Raw genomic sequence first — 14,081 nt, forward strand, 5'->3', positions numbered from 1 at the left:
TGTCTGTACTTGTGCAAGTTTCTTCATGATAGATTTCCATTCCATACGGCTAAATGCAGTGCCTTGCATGGTGTCAAGTATCAGAGGGGTAGCCGTTAGTCTGGATGCATTCACTTCGTCGGATGCATTCACCCACGAAAGCTTATGCTCCAATACATCTGTTAGTCTTAAAGGTGCCACAGGACTCTCTGTTGCTTTTTACAGATCCAGACTAACACAGCTACCCCTCTGATATCTGGTCTTCAGTTCTACCACAGCGGAGAAGTTTGATGTTAGCCTGAAAATTTGGAGAGAGGGATACCAAAGTCATTCTAATGGTCCTTTCAAAAATTCTAATGCCAGTCCTGTGCAATAATGTGATGTGATTACTGGTGTGGGAGAGTAATAGCAAAATCGTTTGAGGCCCTCCCCAAAATACAAAGGCTGTCATTGCATACAGTCATAAATGATAGAAACATCACACTGGAATCTGACACTTTTTCTGATATTTTATCCAATTTAACTTCCCTGATAACCCTGAATAACCCTTAATGGAGTTTATCACCAGCTGAAACTGAGGTATTTTCAGTCTGTGATGAAATGCTAGCAAAACTGTATCCAGCTTCTCCAGAGACCTTCTTTGTCAGTGATTTAAAGGTAGTGATAGAGGAATAGAAGTTTCAATCTACAATTGTTGGCTGCTTGCTCTCAGGAGAGTCTTGTAGGCAAGTGTTTTTAATTTGAATTTTCTTGTGGGTCACAAATATAACCTGTAACAGTACTTAGTACTAAGGAGGTGATGGTGAGCTCTTTTCTCCCCTGTATTGAGAGTTGTAGCCTTAGGCCATAAACAAACAAGGCAGGCAAAAGATCCAGGAACCGAAATCTCCACTGCCTTTCCCACAACCACTTCCTTCACCTCCTGCCCAGACCATGATCCAGCCAACCCAGCCCCTTAATTGTCTTTCCTTTGAGCACAGTGCAGCTTAAACAGATAAAATAACTCCCTTCCATTGCAAAGGTACACCAATTCATGGCTGTTTCAAAATCTCCCTGAAAGCAGTCTTTTTTCCTCTTGAGTATATATCTGGATTTCTTGCCACTCCTTATAACCAGGTACTTTCCAGTGCTTTTGGTTGGTCTTGTCTGAGTCCCAGCAGTTGATTTTCTTTTGCTGTTCCTACCTTCCAGGCTAGTCGTCTGGAGAGTTAGAGATGTAGCAGTCTTTTGGTTTGGATTTCCTGTACATTGCCTGCCTGCCTGCCTGCATACATAGGGGCCTGACCAGGAATTCTGGTCTTTTTCCAGTCCTTAGATGAGTATTGCATCCAGTTACATCAACTGTGGCCTTTTCATACCAGTGCACCAAACATGAGACTATCCCATGTCAAAGTCCCACCTTCTCTTTGCCACAGCATTTTTCTTCCTTCCTAGTTTGCTTTTCAAAATATTCAAGACAAGGTCGGTAATTCAAATGATCTTACCCCTTACTTTATTTTTGTTCAGGTAAGATTGTATAAAATTCTTTGTTGAAATTTGAATGCATGTTACTGTTTAGTTTAGAACAAAGTACTGGGCATCTTGAAATCTTTTCATATTGAAATTCTGTTCTTCTGTTATTCCAAGCTGAGATACCAGAGATTCTTCCCAAATAGCTTTGGAAACATCAGTTTCCAATATCAGATTGGGTAGAAGGAAGGAAGGAAAGAACAGTGTTAAGTCGGACCTTTACAAAGTAAAATCCTTTTGATATTTTCTGGTTTTAAAATAATTTCTAAACTCTGATCTTAATGCATTTTCCTCTGAGACAAGCAAATCTGGATATCTATAAAACAAAATGGACAGTACCTACAGGAGCACCAGAAGTAATGCATCAGTGACCTTAGGAAGCTTGTTGCCATTTTCTGAATCATTGACTTGGCCACCTGACACAATCAAATTATAACCTCTTTTTTCCCCCTAAGGAATGTGCAGGATATTAGAGGTGACAAAAATCCTTCATTATCCAAATAAGCAATATATTACTATAATCTGTTTATGCCTGTTGTGTGGCTGCAATTTTGATAACTTGCACTCATGCATAAAATATTCCTCATTCGGTTAAAGCCAGTGGCTCTCAATCTTTCCAGACTATTGTACCCCGGCCCTTTCAGGAGTCAAATTTCTCTTGTGTACCCCAAGTTTCACCTCACTTAAAAACTATTTGCTTACAAAATCAGCCATAGAAATATAAAAGTGTCACAGCACACTATTACTGAAAAATTGCTTACTTTCTCATTTTTCCATATAATTATAAAATAAATAGTTTGGAATATAAATTTTGTACTTTAATTTCAGCGTATAGAGCAGTATAAACAAGTCATTGTCTGTATGAAATTTTAGTTTGTACGGACTTTGCTAGTGCTTTTTATGTAGCTTGTTGTAAAAGTATGCAAATATCTAGATGAATTGATGTACCCTCTGGAAGACCGCTGGATACTCCCAGAGGTATGTGTACCCCTGGTTGAGAACTACTGGTTTAAGCAATGCTGCTTACAATTGACTGATGTAGCATATTTGATGCAAAGTATTGGTTAAAGGTACCCTTTGTATGCATTAGCTGGCAGTATGGTAGTGTGCCTGAGAAAGCACAATGGCACATCTATAAGCCACATTATGGAATACCAATACTTAGATACTAACAAATTTATTTGAGCATAAGCTTTCGTGGGCTACAGCCCACTTCATCGGATGCATAGAATGGAACATATAGTAAGGAGATGTGTATATACACACATACAGAGAACATGAAAAGGTGGGAGTTGCCCTACCAACTCTAAGAGGCTAATTAGTTAATATACATCTCCTTACTATATGTTCCATTCTATGCATCCGATGAAGTGAGCTGTAGCCCACGGAAGCTTATGCTCAAATAAATTTGTTAGTCTCTAAGGTGCCACAAGTACTCCTGTTCTTTTTGCAGAACAGACTAACACGGCTGCTACTCTGAAACCTGTCAATACTTAGATGTTTCACTTTTGAATTTGTTTAGTAAGCTTCTTTACTTTTTTTAATGAGAATGTGCTTGTGCTTGGGGAAAACATTTAACATTGGGAATACACTTGAAAAACACTTTTTTTTGGTCAATTTATACATGTCAATCATAATAACCATTAGTAATGAAGACATGATTGAACTCATGCTTTGGATTTTGAAAACATGTATGTATTTTGTATTTTGTGTTCCTGAATTTCTAAGATCTGTGCCTTTGCTGTACTTTGCATATGTGCTTTCTATTCCCTTTTTGTGCCTATTATTTACTCTTTTAAAGATATGTATTTGGACGGGATATTTTTTTCAAGCAACTTCTCAAATTTAATTTTTACCGCAGATTCATTTCTTTTAATTTTAAATGAACACAAACCACTCTGTCGTTTTTCTTGTATTGTTACCAAAAATAAATACATAAATTTAAATGGGGATGAACAAAATGGTGGAGGGGGAAATATTCTTTTAAAATATTGAATATTTTCAACTTAAAAGCGATAAATATAATAAAGTAAGCAGTAGCGTTTCCCAGCTACGCCACTGCCTTTAATGTTCTAGAGATTTTAAATTTTCAGATTTCCTCTTACAGTATGTCATCCAGTTAAATATTTATTATTATTGTGACAAACAAATGGCTAGCAACTTTGAATTCAATCTCTTTAATGTATACAAAAATAGTAGAGGTTTTCTAAGGCTGGCTAGGAGATAACTAAGCACTTGAAAGGAATAAATATTTTCTCCCTAAAGGTTGAACTGAGAGATAGAGAGATAGAACGTCTAGTACTAGCACTGGATGGTGGTCGCTCTCATGATGTTATATCTTTGGAATCCAGAAGTAAAAGTAACGAGAAGCTTATTGCCCATTTAAATTTGCAGGTAACACATTTATGCACATTCGTTTGTCAAATTTAGAAATACTAGCAACCTATAAATGACTTGTAGCTCCTCTTTTTAAAAAGTATGTTTTATGTTAGAAACAAGATCGGCTTAAGATGCTTAATTTAAAATTGCATCATGTCTTTTGTTACCAGTTTATTTTTAAATGACTTAATGTTTATGTTTAGAATAGTTTCAGTTTATAACCCAAAGGTCTCAGTTTCTTACTAAAAATTTTGGTAAGACATCTGTTTAGAAACTTTCATTTTGTTATGTTCAAACTGTAAACTTTCTGTATACTGTTTTCAAATTAGTCCAAACATCAAAGTTTTTGTTTGGTCCTTTATATTTTTTCTGTGTGTGAGGGACTGAAACTGTGCACTGAAAAGAGAAGTTACTTACAATTAACTCTGAGTCTTCAACTACATTGTCTTTGCATATACACTTGCGTCTTTGGCATTATAGGGTCAAAGAATCTGGAAAAGTGGTGCCTTTGAGCTATGCAGTTCCCCCTAAACATTCACATGTTCATAGCATGTGTATCAGGAGTATTAATCTGCAAAGGCAATTCTGACTGGGAAATAGAAATAAGTATCTCAAGAAAAACTTTAAAATTAAAATTAGCAACTTTAAATAGTAACTGTTAAAGAATGCTGAAAAATTGAGATTCCAAAATTGAAAATAAATGTGTTTAAAAAGTAGAAAATTGCTTACATTGTTTAACTGAAGATCAAAATTAATGAAGTGAGTAATTTAGGCTGCAATCCTGCAAACACTCATGAAGGTGGGTAATTTTTCTCATGCGTGTTGTCTCATTGAAGTCAATTTTATAAACCCTTTGTACTTATTTTTAAAAATGGTACTGAGGGGAAAAACGAACACAGCAATAGACCTCTTAAAAGGAAGCATTTATTTTGTCTTAAGTTGCATTATTTTCCCATATTCATAATGTAATAGCACAGTGAGATAATATGGAGTGGAGATTGCAGCTCCTGCTTTATAGGACTCCTGTAGCGAGGGAGCCCCCTAAGTCTGGGGAAATGAATCTATATAGGGACATACATATCCCCATTTAATCCCCTCCCCCCATTTCTGCTCTGTTCCCTGATACTCTAGTTCCCCATAACATAAAGGGAACCAATGGGTCATGCTTTGTTCCCCTTGTACTGCTACTCCCCTTTACTGCCCCCACCCCTCATGTCTCCAGTGGTCCACGGAACGCATTTCCCTAGCTACTAGCAATGCTTGTCTAATGAGTCTCTGGGACTTATTAGAGCAAGCACTGCTGATAACTGTGTATCTAGTTAGCTTATATAGCCCCCATTACTGTAATATCTGAGCACCTCAGAATGTTTGTTTTATTTATTTTCACAACATCCTTGTGAACAATAGAAGTATCGTTATCCCAGCTTACAGATATGGAACTGAGGTACAGAGAGACTAAGGGTATGTTTCAACTTTGAGATGGGGTGTGGTTCCCAGTCTGAGGAGACATACTTATGCTAGCCCTCATTGAGAGAGCATGCTAAAAATGCTGTGACAGCACGATGGGCTAGCCACCCTGAATACTTGCCCATTGGAGACCCTACATACATACTCTAGGAAGCTAGCCCTTCCCACAGCTCATGTTGCCATGGCTACACTCTGTTTTTAGTATGCTAGCCTGATGTGGGCTAGTGCAAGTCTGTCTCCTCAAGCTAGGAATCACACCCCCTATCTCCAAGTGTAGATATACCCAAAGTGGTTTGCCCGAGGTCATGCACACAGGAAGTCAAGGGCAGAGCAGCGAATCGAACCTGGGTCTCAAGAGTCCCAGGCTGGCCCATCCTTTTTCTCCAGGTGGGCAAACTCCTTCCCTAGGCTACAGGTGACATGGGCGGAAATTCAAGGAGGTCAGGAATGTGGAGGTAGTGATATCCCCTCAGTACCTTGGGTGGGGGGAAAGGTATTGGGGTTGTCAAGGTTCATAGTAGGAATGGGGAGAGGAGAGCAAGTGGGGACTTGTGAGGAACATAGATTCTCCATCCATTAATGCCCCCGAGGCTGTGGTAGGGGTGAATATGTGGAGACATGGATGCTCACCCATTAATGTCCTTCAGGAATGATGCAGGCTTGCAACCTCAGTACTCCAGCTCCCTTAGCTTGGCTATGCACTTCCCAGTTTTCTGATGTTTGTGCTTTTTATTACAATACTAAGGTCAGATCTACACGAGCACTTACGTCGCTCAGGGATGTGAGTGACATAAGTTATACTGACCTAAGCGCCGGTGTGGGCAGTGCTATGTCGGCAGGAGAGCTTCTCCAGCCAACATAGCTACCATATCTCATGGAAGTGGATTTATTATGCCGATGGGAGAGCTCTCTCCTGTCACCATAGAGTGTCTTCACCAGACGCGCTATAGTGGAGCAGCTGTGCTGATGTAGTGCTTCTAGTGTAGACTAGCCCTAAGCTTCTTTTAAAGGTGATAGTGGGTCTTAACTCCACACTTCTTGGTTTCTCGGCATTTGGGTTTGGGGAATTAAACTCGTGTTCTGGTAGGGTACAAGGAGCTCAAGGCACTGCTGAGTGTCTACAACCTTAACTCCATGTTAATCTTTTTTTTTTTATGTCAACTTTTATTGCAGTTTTTCCTATTCTTAAAATGTAATTTTTTACAAGGAGAGATGTTGTTTGTTTTTAATGTGTAAAGCAGGTATAGTGATTCAGAAGCAGTGGAAGAGGTATTCTACTATCATCTTTAATAGTATTTGACAATTTTGTATTTAATATTACTGTTTTAATTATAAATACATCATAGGTTGAATATCTTCAGCAAACAAACAGAGAGCTTGAAAATCGCATACAAGACCTTTTGGACACCAAACAAAATGTCACTACTGAAGTGGTTCATTTAAGCAATAAAAATGAAGAACTATGCCAAGAACTGAGTGAGATAGACCATTTGGCACAGCAGTTGGAAAGACACAAAGAAATTGTGCTTGAGACTGCAGATAAGGAAATTGGGGAAGCTAAGGTAAGTAAGTACTGTAATTTGCTCTGTTGTTATGGATCTGATCCAACTCCCATTCAAGTCCGAGGCGTTGAATCTGCATTTAAAGGATACAAGGATTATTTTCCTACTACAGATCAAAACATTATGAAATGTACTTAGAATGTTGTATAGAATTTCTCATTGAAAGGTGACTATTCTTACACCTTGATTAAATATATATTTTTGTTACTATGGCATCACAAAGCTTTGTATAGTACTATAAAGTACCAGAAACCCAAACCAAGTTTTATCTCTTGGTGCTTTGTGTTTAAGATTTTGTTCTTTGTTCTATTAAGAATGAGCAGGAAAATGCACAAAATAGACCATCATGCATGCTAATAGAAGAGAGTTTATTTCTCTTAGTTTGTCACTTTACTATTTTAGGCAAGACAGTTATTTAAAGAGTAGTTAGCTTCTAGAAGGAAGAAGACTGTTTTTTAAAAAAATAAATAAATAAATCCTGAGACCAAGAACTCCTGGGACAAGATAGATCTTTCTAACAATGATAATTGGGTTTGGAGGGTTCTGCTCTGAGGAATCAAGCAATAGCTCATTTAATCGCTATGCTCTAAGAGGAATATAAGTCTGTGTGCAGCAAGTTGAGGACATTTTCAGTACTTCTGTGCTTTATTCAATAAATAGCATGGAAATTAAGCTCTCGATCAAGTAAGTGATGACTAGTAGATTCTTAGGTATTAAGTTCAGCTTACGTTGCACTTTACTGTGTACATGTACTTAGAATTTAGCAAAGTAGAAATCACTTTCAAAGAGAATTGTATATTTCTCACAAAAATATTTTGTATATAATCTCAGGGGTATTTGATTTTAAAGGAATTATTATAATTTTGAATACTTCATTTTTATTAATATATGTTAACTTTGATTAATAGAAAGAAATTAAAAGAAAACATAGTGAAATACAGGATCTTGAAGAAACAATAACAAGACTTAAGTCAGTAAGTAAAACAACCTTTTCAAATTGAGGTTTCTTCAGGTAACGCCAATTAAGTTGTGATTTCTTTTTTTCTGTTTATCATATCTTGTATAGAATGTTTTAACATGCATTCATCCTTATGAGATAAATTGTTTAATTTACAGGAATTAAAAGATCGGTTAGCTTTTTTAAAACAGAAAATGTATATCAGCATGAATATCTTCTATAATATTTAAGAACTTTAATAAAATAGCTTAGAGAGTAGATTCCAAAGTTAAAAAGCTGAATGACCCATCCTATCATTTTGTTGTAAATTTGAATAAACTAAAGAAAACAATTCTGTAGACAAACGGTTTGGATAAGCATTGTAGTTTTCTTTTTGTATTTGTTTCTACATGTTGTATTACAAAAGACTTTTCTGTGTAAAGTACAATCTTTTCCTTGAGTTTTCCCTGGTATCATTTCTCCTTCCCCAATGTCACGGTCCTTAATTTGTAATGGTATAATTATTTTCACCACACCCAAGTAGGACATTTCAGAGAATTTTCTTCATATAGAAACTGCTCAACCTCTTAATCAGGACTTCCAACTTTTTACCCAGCACTTGCTAGGTTGGAAACAAAGTTTAACAGTCCAGATGAAAAATACCTGTGTCCCCATGTCCTTTGAAGTCTGTCTCCTGTAGTTTAAAACAACACATCATGTAGTGGCACTGTTTAAGTATTGTATAAAATCAACTTTATATAAAATATGCTTTTAAAAAAGCATTCATTTAGTAGGATGATTTAATAATAGGAAAAATATGCACCAAATAGTATTTGAGCAGATACAGAACTGGTTGAATACAACAAAATATTGTCATACAAATTATTTAACTAATGCCAATTAAATTAATCAAATATTTTATATTTACGAAATACTGTTTGATCAGACCTGCTTACTAAAATCTCTTGCTTTACTCGTATTTTCTTTCCTTTGCTCGTTCCTCTCCACTTATTTTTTAAATTATTTTTCCCTCTTATAGCAGCAGAATGAAACTGACCTGATTCTTCTTAAGGCTTGTCTACACTTACTGGGAGTTCGACGTGCAGTGATCAATGAATCAGCGGTCGATTTAGCGGGACCCGCTAAATCGACTGCTGATCGCTCTCCCATCCACTCCTGTATTTCACCTGAATGAGAAGCACAAAGGGAGTTGACAGGAGACTGTTTCCAGTCGACATTGCGTAGTGTAGACCCCGTGGTAAATCTAAGTACATCGACTTCAGCTATGTTATTCACGTAGCTGAAGTTGCGTAACTTGGGTCGATCTTCCCCCATAGTGTAGACAAGGCCTTAGTTTCATTGCTGACTGCAGAGTTCTGAATGCATGATAATAGCATAATGTATTTTTACTTTACACTTGATTATAGTAAAAAAAATTGCACCAAAACAATACATATTCATTAACATTTAAAATTTTGTACATGGGGTTGGTTAAACAGTAGCACCTCTGATCATAATTAGAAAGTTAATAAAATGTTAAATTATTTTATTTAAAATACTTTGCTTAATTTTTATTTAGTGACATTTTTAGGAATCTACTAACTTTTTCAGTACTTTTGTTTCAGGAGTTATGTTCATGTCGGAGAGAAAAAGAGAGGCTGGCTGATGAACTCTTTGGAAAAGCAGATGAAAAACAAAATTTTGAACTATTGTTAAACCAGCTTGAGCAAGAGAAACAAATGCTTTCAGAAAAAGTTGAAAACTTTGAAATTATAGGTAAATGTTTAAATATTGATTCCCTTAAATATATCTTAATCTTAAATATATTTATCCGTAAGTAGAAATAACACTAAATCAGGATCCTGTTATATTTGGAATAAAAATAATTGTATGAGGCTTAAGGTTTTCCATCAAAATATTCCAGCACTGAAACTGTGCATGCATGATATAATTTAGCTGTAGAGTTGCATTTTTTTCTGCGTGAGGGGTGTACATACTTTCTATAGTGATTTTAGGCTTTATTTGTGCTAATCTTATTAACCCTGTAGATGATACATGTCTGTCCTGAATAGTATACTCTAATTGTTAACGCAAAATAAATTATGGAACTGCCGTATACTGATTGTGGCTACTGTTCTGTTTATTTTATTTTTTTTGTGTGTGTGTCTCTGTATGTGTGATTTTGTTGCATACCTTTCTAGCTGCAATATATTAGAAATACTTCTAAAACTTTTTACTCGTATATTAGGCAAATACAGTTAACTCTGTAGTTTTGTCAATAAGAAAATAGTCTCTTATTCATAGATACGCTAGTTTTGTTATTTCTTGCTTTCCTCTGCAGAACGAGAACTTGTCTTAGAAGTAGAGAGAATGAGGTTAGAATATGGTATAGCTTTTGGAGACAAGTCACCTTCTCGACTAGATGCGTTTGTGAAGACTTTAGAAGAAGACAGGGATTACTATAAAAGAGAGCTAGAATATCTTCAAAAGATGATAAAACGAAGAGCTAGCCCATGCCGTAGGTCTCCAGAAAAGGTAACTCCCCCTTTATCAACGAATGGTGGAAAAAGCAATGCAGATCTGTTGCTGGAAATATATTCGTTCCATTCAAGAAGTGATCAAATATAATCTAAATATTAACTGCAGAAAATTATTTACCCTAATTGTCTTTTTAAATTATATTCGCAACATGAACCATAAGTAACTGTGAACCATAATAATAATTTTCCCTCTGTTGAATCTCACACCTTCTTGTCAACTGTTGAGAATAGGCCACTTCCACCTTGATTGAATTGGCCTTGTTAGCACTGACCCCCCCACTTGGTAAGGCAACTCCCATCTTTTCATGTGCTGTAATGTATATACTGCTTACTGTATTTTTCACTCCATGCATCTGATGAAGTAGGTTTTAGCCCACGAAGGCTTATGCCCAAATAAATTTGTTAGTCTCTAAGGTGCCACAAGGACTCCTGTTCTTTTTGGGGATACAGACTAACATCGCTGCTACTCTGAAACCTTCTTTTACTGTTGACATTTTTCAAGTTTTCCATTATTGCTCAATCTGTAAAAAAAGATTTTTATTTCAAATTTAAGAGGAAAGAAGCAAGAGAGATCTAAGGGTATGTCTATCTGGGAATCTAAGGTACCCTAACATGTAAGTATCTAGACAACAATTAAAAATCCATAGCTGGCCTCTGCCAGATGATTTGGGCGTGGCCTAAGGGGCTGTCTAATTGCAGTGTAGACATTAGGACTTGGACTGCAGCCCGAGCCCGAACATCTACACCACTGTTAAACAGCCCCTTAACCTGAGCCTCTTAGCCTGAGCCAGTTGGCATGAGCCAGCTGCAGGTGTCTAATTGCTGTATAGACATACCCTATGTGTTTTGTCAGGTTTGGGGAAAACTGTTCCTTGTTTGTTATTTACAGTAAAGCATAGAAACCGAATCAGGATTGGGGCTCCATTTTGCTGACTTTTGCCTAGAAATATATATTTTATAGATGTTACTAATAATGTTCTATATTAATACCTATTTAGTATTTTCTGATTTACTTTGCAGAGTGAAGATGTGAGGTTGATCACAAGGGAAAGAGATGAACTACAATCTATGTTGGATAGATTTGAAAAACACATGATAGAAATTCAATCCAATGTCAAATTACTGACTGCAGAAAGAGACAAATTAAATGTCCTTTATGAACAGGTAAGAAATTAAGGGCGTGATCTAATTGCCATTAAATTAATTGACTAACACTTTGTAGTACTGTTTATTAATTAAAAAAAAAAGCAGGGATTGAGGGACTTGGCGGCTCAGCGTGGTGGGATCCGGGGAGCTTAGACCAACCAAGATATAACAAGCTGTAACTACTGTAATAGGATTGCAAATTTAGAATTATTTGTTAAGTAGGTAATTCCTGATTTTATTGCTTTGTAATAAATTGGTATCTTAACTTCAAAGAAATTCTAGTAGTGGCTACTATGTCTTCCTGAATTCAGTTAGGATATTTGTTGTGCAGATCTAATTCCTTAGATACTACAGTGATAAGTGTTGTAGAAAATCTTAAATTAGGTAGATAGGAGTTAAAATTGTAATCTGCCTTATTAGTGTCACTAGTTAATATGTAAACTATGTAAGGCTATGTCTATACTTCTCTGTGGTTCGGACTACAGGGGTGTGAACAGCAGTGCACACCAAAGTGCTGCACTGTAACTCCCCTGTGTAGGCATTGCGGGAGCAAACTAAAAGGTTCCTAATCTCGTTAACGTCGTAGTTCTCAAATGGGACTACGTTAACGTGAATTAGGAACCTTTTAGTTTGTGCCAGCAGAGTCCACATGAGGGAATTAGAACACAGCACTTTTGGTGTGCACTGCTGTTCACACCCTTTATAGTCCAAACTGCAGGGCAGTGTAGACAAGCCTTAAGTCACCTAATATTTTAAATCCAGTTTTACAGCTTTACCTGTTTTATAGAATCGTAGGACTGGAAGGGACCCTGAGAGGTCATCTAGTCCAGTCCCCTGCACTCATGGCAGGACTAAGTATTATCTAGAGCATTCCTAGGTGTTTGTTTAACTTGCTCTTAAAAATCTCCAATGATGGAAATTCCACAACCTCCCTAGGCAATTTATTCCAGTGCTTAACCACCCTGACAATTAGGAAGTTTTACCTAATGTCCAACCTAAACCTCCCTTGTACTTGGAATTTGGAAATAGAAAGGTTAGGAAGATAAGGGAGAGAGAATTCATGAGCAAGGTAGGGGAGGATAGAAGCTGGAGAGGAAGGAGGAGAAAGTAATGAATGAGAACAGAAGGGGGTTTGGACATAAGGAAGAAGTAAGTGTATTTTGGGAAAATCAAGAATTCTTTGCCTTTGTACGACTTAAGGAGCACTTTCTGGATGTCTAGGAAACAACTAGAAAGAAATGCAGTATATCTAGTGTAATCAGAATGCTAAAAATCAGTTTGTCATTTTTCTTAACATTATATACAATGTACTATTTTGAATGTATGGATACTACTAAGCAGTACTCTTTTAAAGTCTCAGGATGAATTAAATAGGTTAAGAAGAGAGGCAAAGCATACTTTAGTTTCTCAAAGTCACGTGGAAGAGGAAAGAGACATTGCATTAGCTGACTTCAGAAGAATGATGGCAGAAAAAGAAAGTCTGAGGGAGAAACTAAAGGTGAGCATGTGTTAATATAAATAATGCCTTTTATGTTAATCTGTGAATATCTACTCTTGTGAATCCTGAGAGGAACTTCTGATGTGTTGCTTATTTATGCAGTAATAATTATAACTAAGAGCCTACAGCTTCAGTTTTCTTCTCCACTGAACACCACCACTGGACCACTTGTATAGTCTGTGCAGGATTAATGAGCTTTCTGGAAATTCAAAATTTTAAAACGTTGCACTTGTAAAACGATCACCTTATACATCAAAGAATGCATTTGTCAGGAGAAACTATGGGTAGGATCAGTATGTATCTGCAATAAATATATGGATATAATGTTGCAATTACTCGTGCATGTTTCATTTTATTGGTGCAAAAAAAAGCATTAAACCTATGCTCAGTAATGTTGGGGGCTTTTTTGTTTTCTTTGTTAAGCCTCAAGTTATTTTTAAGCACTGGAAATGGAAATACAGCTATAAAAGCAGTGTTGCAGAAGGGACTCTGTAGATACTAGATATTAAAAACTGCTCCACAAATATGTAAATAAAGTATATCCTCTCTGGTATTTTATTTGCTAGCTTCTGGCTAGACATTAGAGCTAATTTAATCATTTAGTGTCTAGTGTTTAGATTCACTGAACGTTCTGAAGCTTTAGTTCATTATATTGTTTTGTTTACTTCAATATGGTATTCTTTCTGTGTTTTGCCTTGCAACCTGTCACTATGAACACCAAGATTTCACTTTTGGCCCCATTGACACCAATAAGAGTTTTACCATTGACTTAAATAGAACCAGATTTCACTTCTATGTGGAAACATTTCTAATTTAATATTATACTTAGAGCTAAGATTTTTTTTTTTTTTTGAGTTATTCATATAGATTCCAATCTTGGTGCATGTCATATGTGCAAGATCAGATTCTTTAAAATGGCAGTGTCTGGGAAGTTTGCCTGTGCTTTGCGTACCCTCCTGCTTCCCACAGCAGAAGAGACAAAGGACGGTACGGCTGCAACACGTGGTTCTTTCTTGTCACCTGTCACTGCAAGACAGAACCCTATGGTATCCTTGTTCCTTGCT

At 36.6% G+C, this 14,081-nt stretch overlaps 1 protein-coding gene across 5 annotated transcripts in view; it reads left to right on the top strand.

Moving 5' to 3' along the window:
- CEP135 (centrosomal protein 135) overlaps positions 1 to 14,081 on the top strand; it is a 90,902-nt gene that overhangs the window by 27,654 nt on the left and 49,167 nt on the right. For all 5 annotated transcript variants that reach the window (XM_054028807.1, XM_054028806.1, XM_054028808.1 and 2 more), the window contains 7 exons: positions 3,754 to 3,882; positions 6,681 to 6,896; positions 7,805 to 7,870; positions 9,459 to 9,609; positions 10,175 to 10,368; positions 11,394 to 11,537; positions 12,874 to 13,017. In XM_054028807.1, coding sequence (XP_053884782.1) covers positions 3,754 to 3,882; positions 6,681 to 6,896; positions 7,805 to 7,870; positions 9,459 to 9,609; positions 10,175 to 10,368; positions 11,394 to 11,537; positions 12,874 to 13,017 — 1,044 coding nt within the window. The remainder of the gene's footprint in view (positions 1 to 3,753; positions 3,883 to 6,680; positions 6,897 to 7,804; positions 7,871 to 9,458; positions 9,610 to 10,174; positions 10,369 to 11,393; positions 11,538 to 12,873; positions 13,018 to 14,081) is intronic.

Source organism: Malaclemys terrapin, chromosome 5 (genome assembly GCF_027887155.1).
Source record: "Malaclemys terrapin pileata isolate rMalTer1 chromosome 5, rMalTer1.hap1, whole genome shotgun sequence".
Lineage (NCBI taxonomy): Eukaryota > Metazoa > Chordata > Testudines > Emydidae > Malaclemys > Malaclemys terrapin.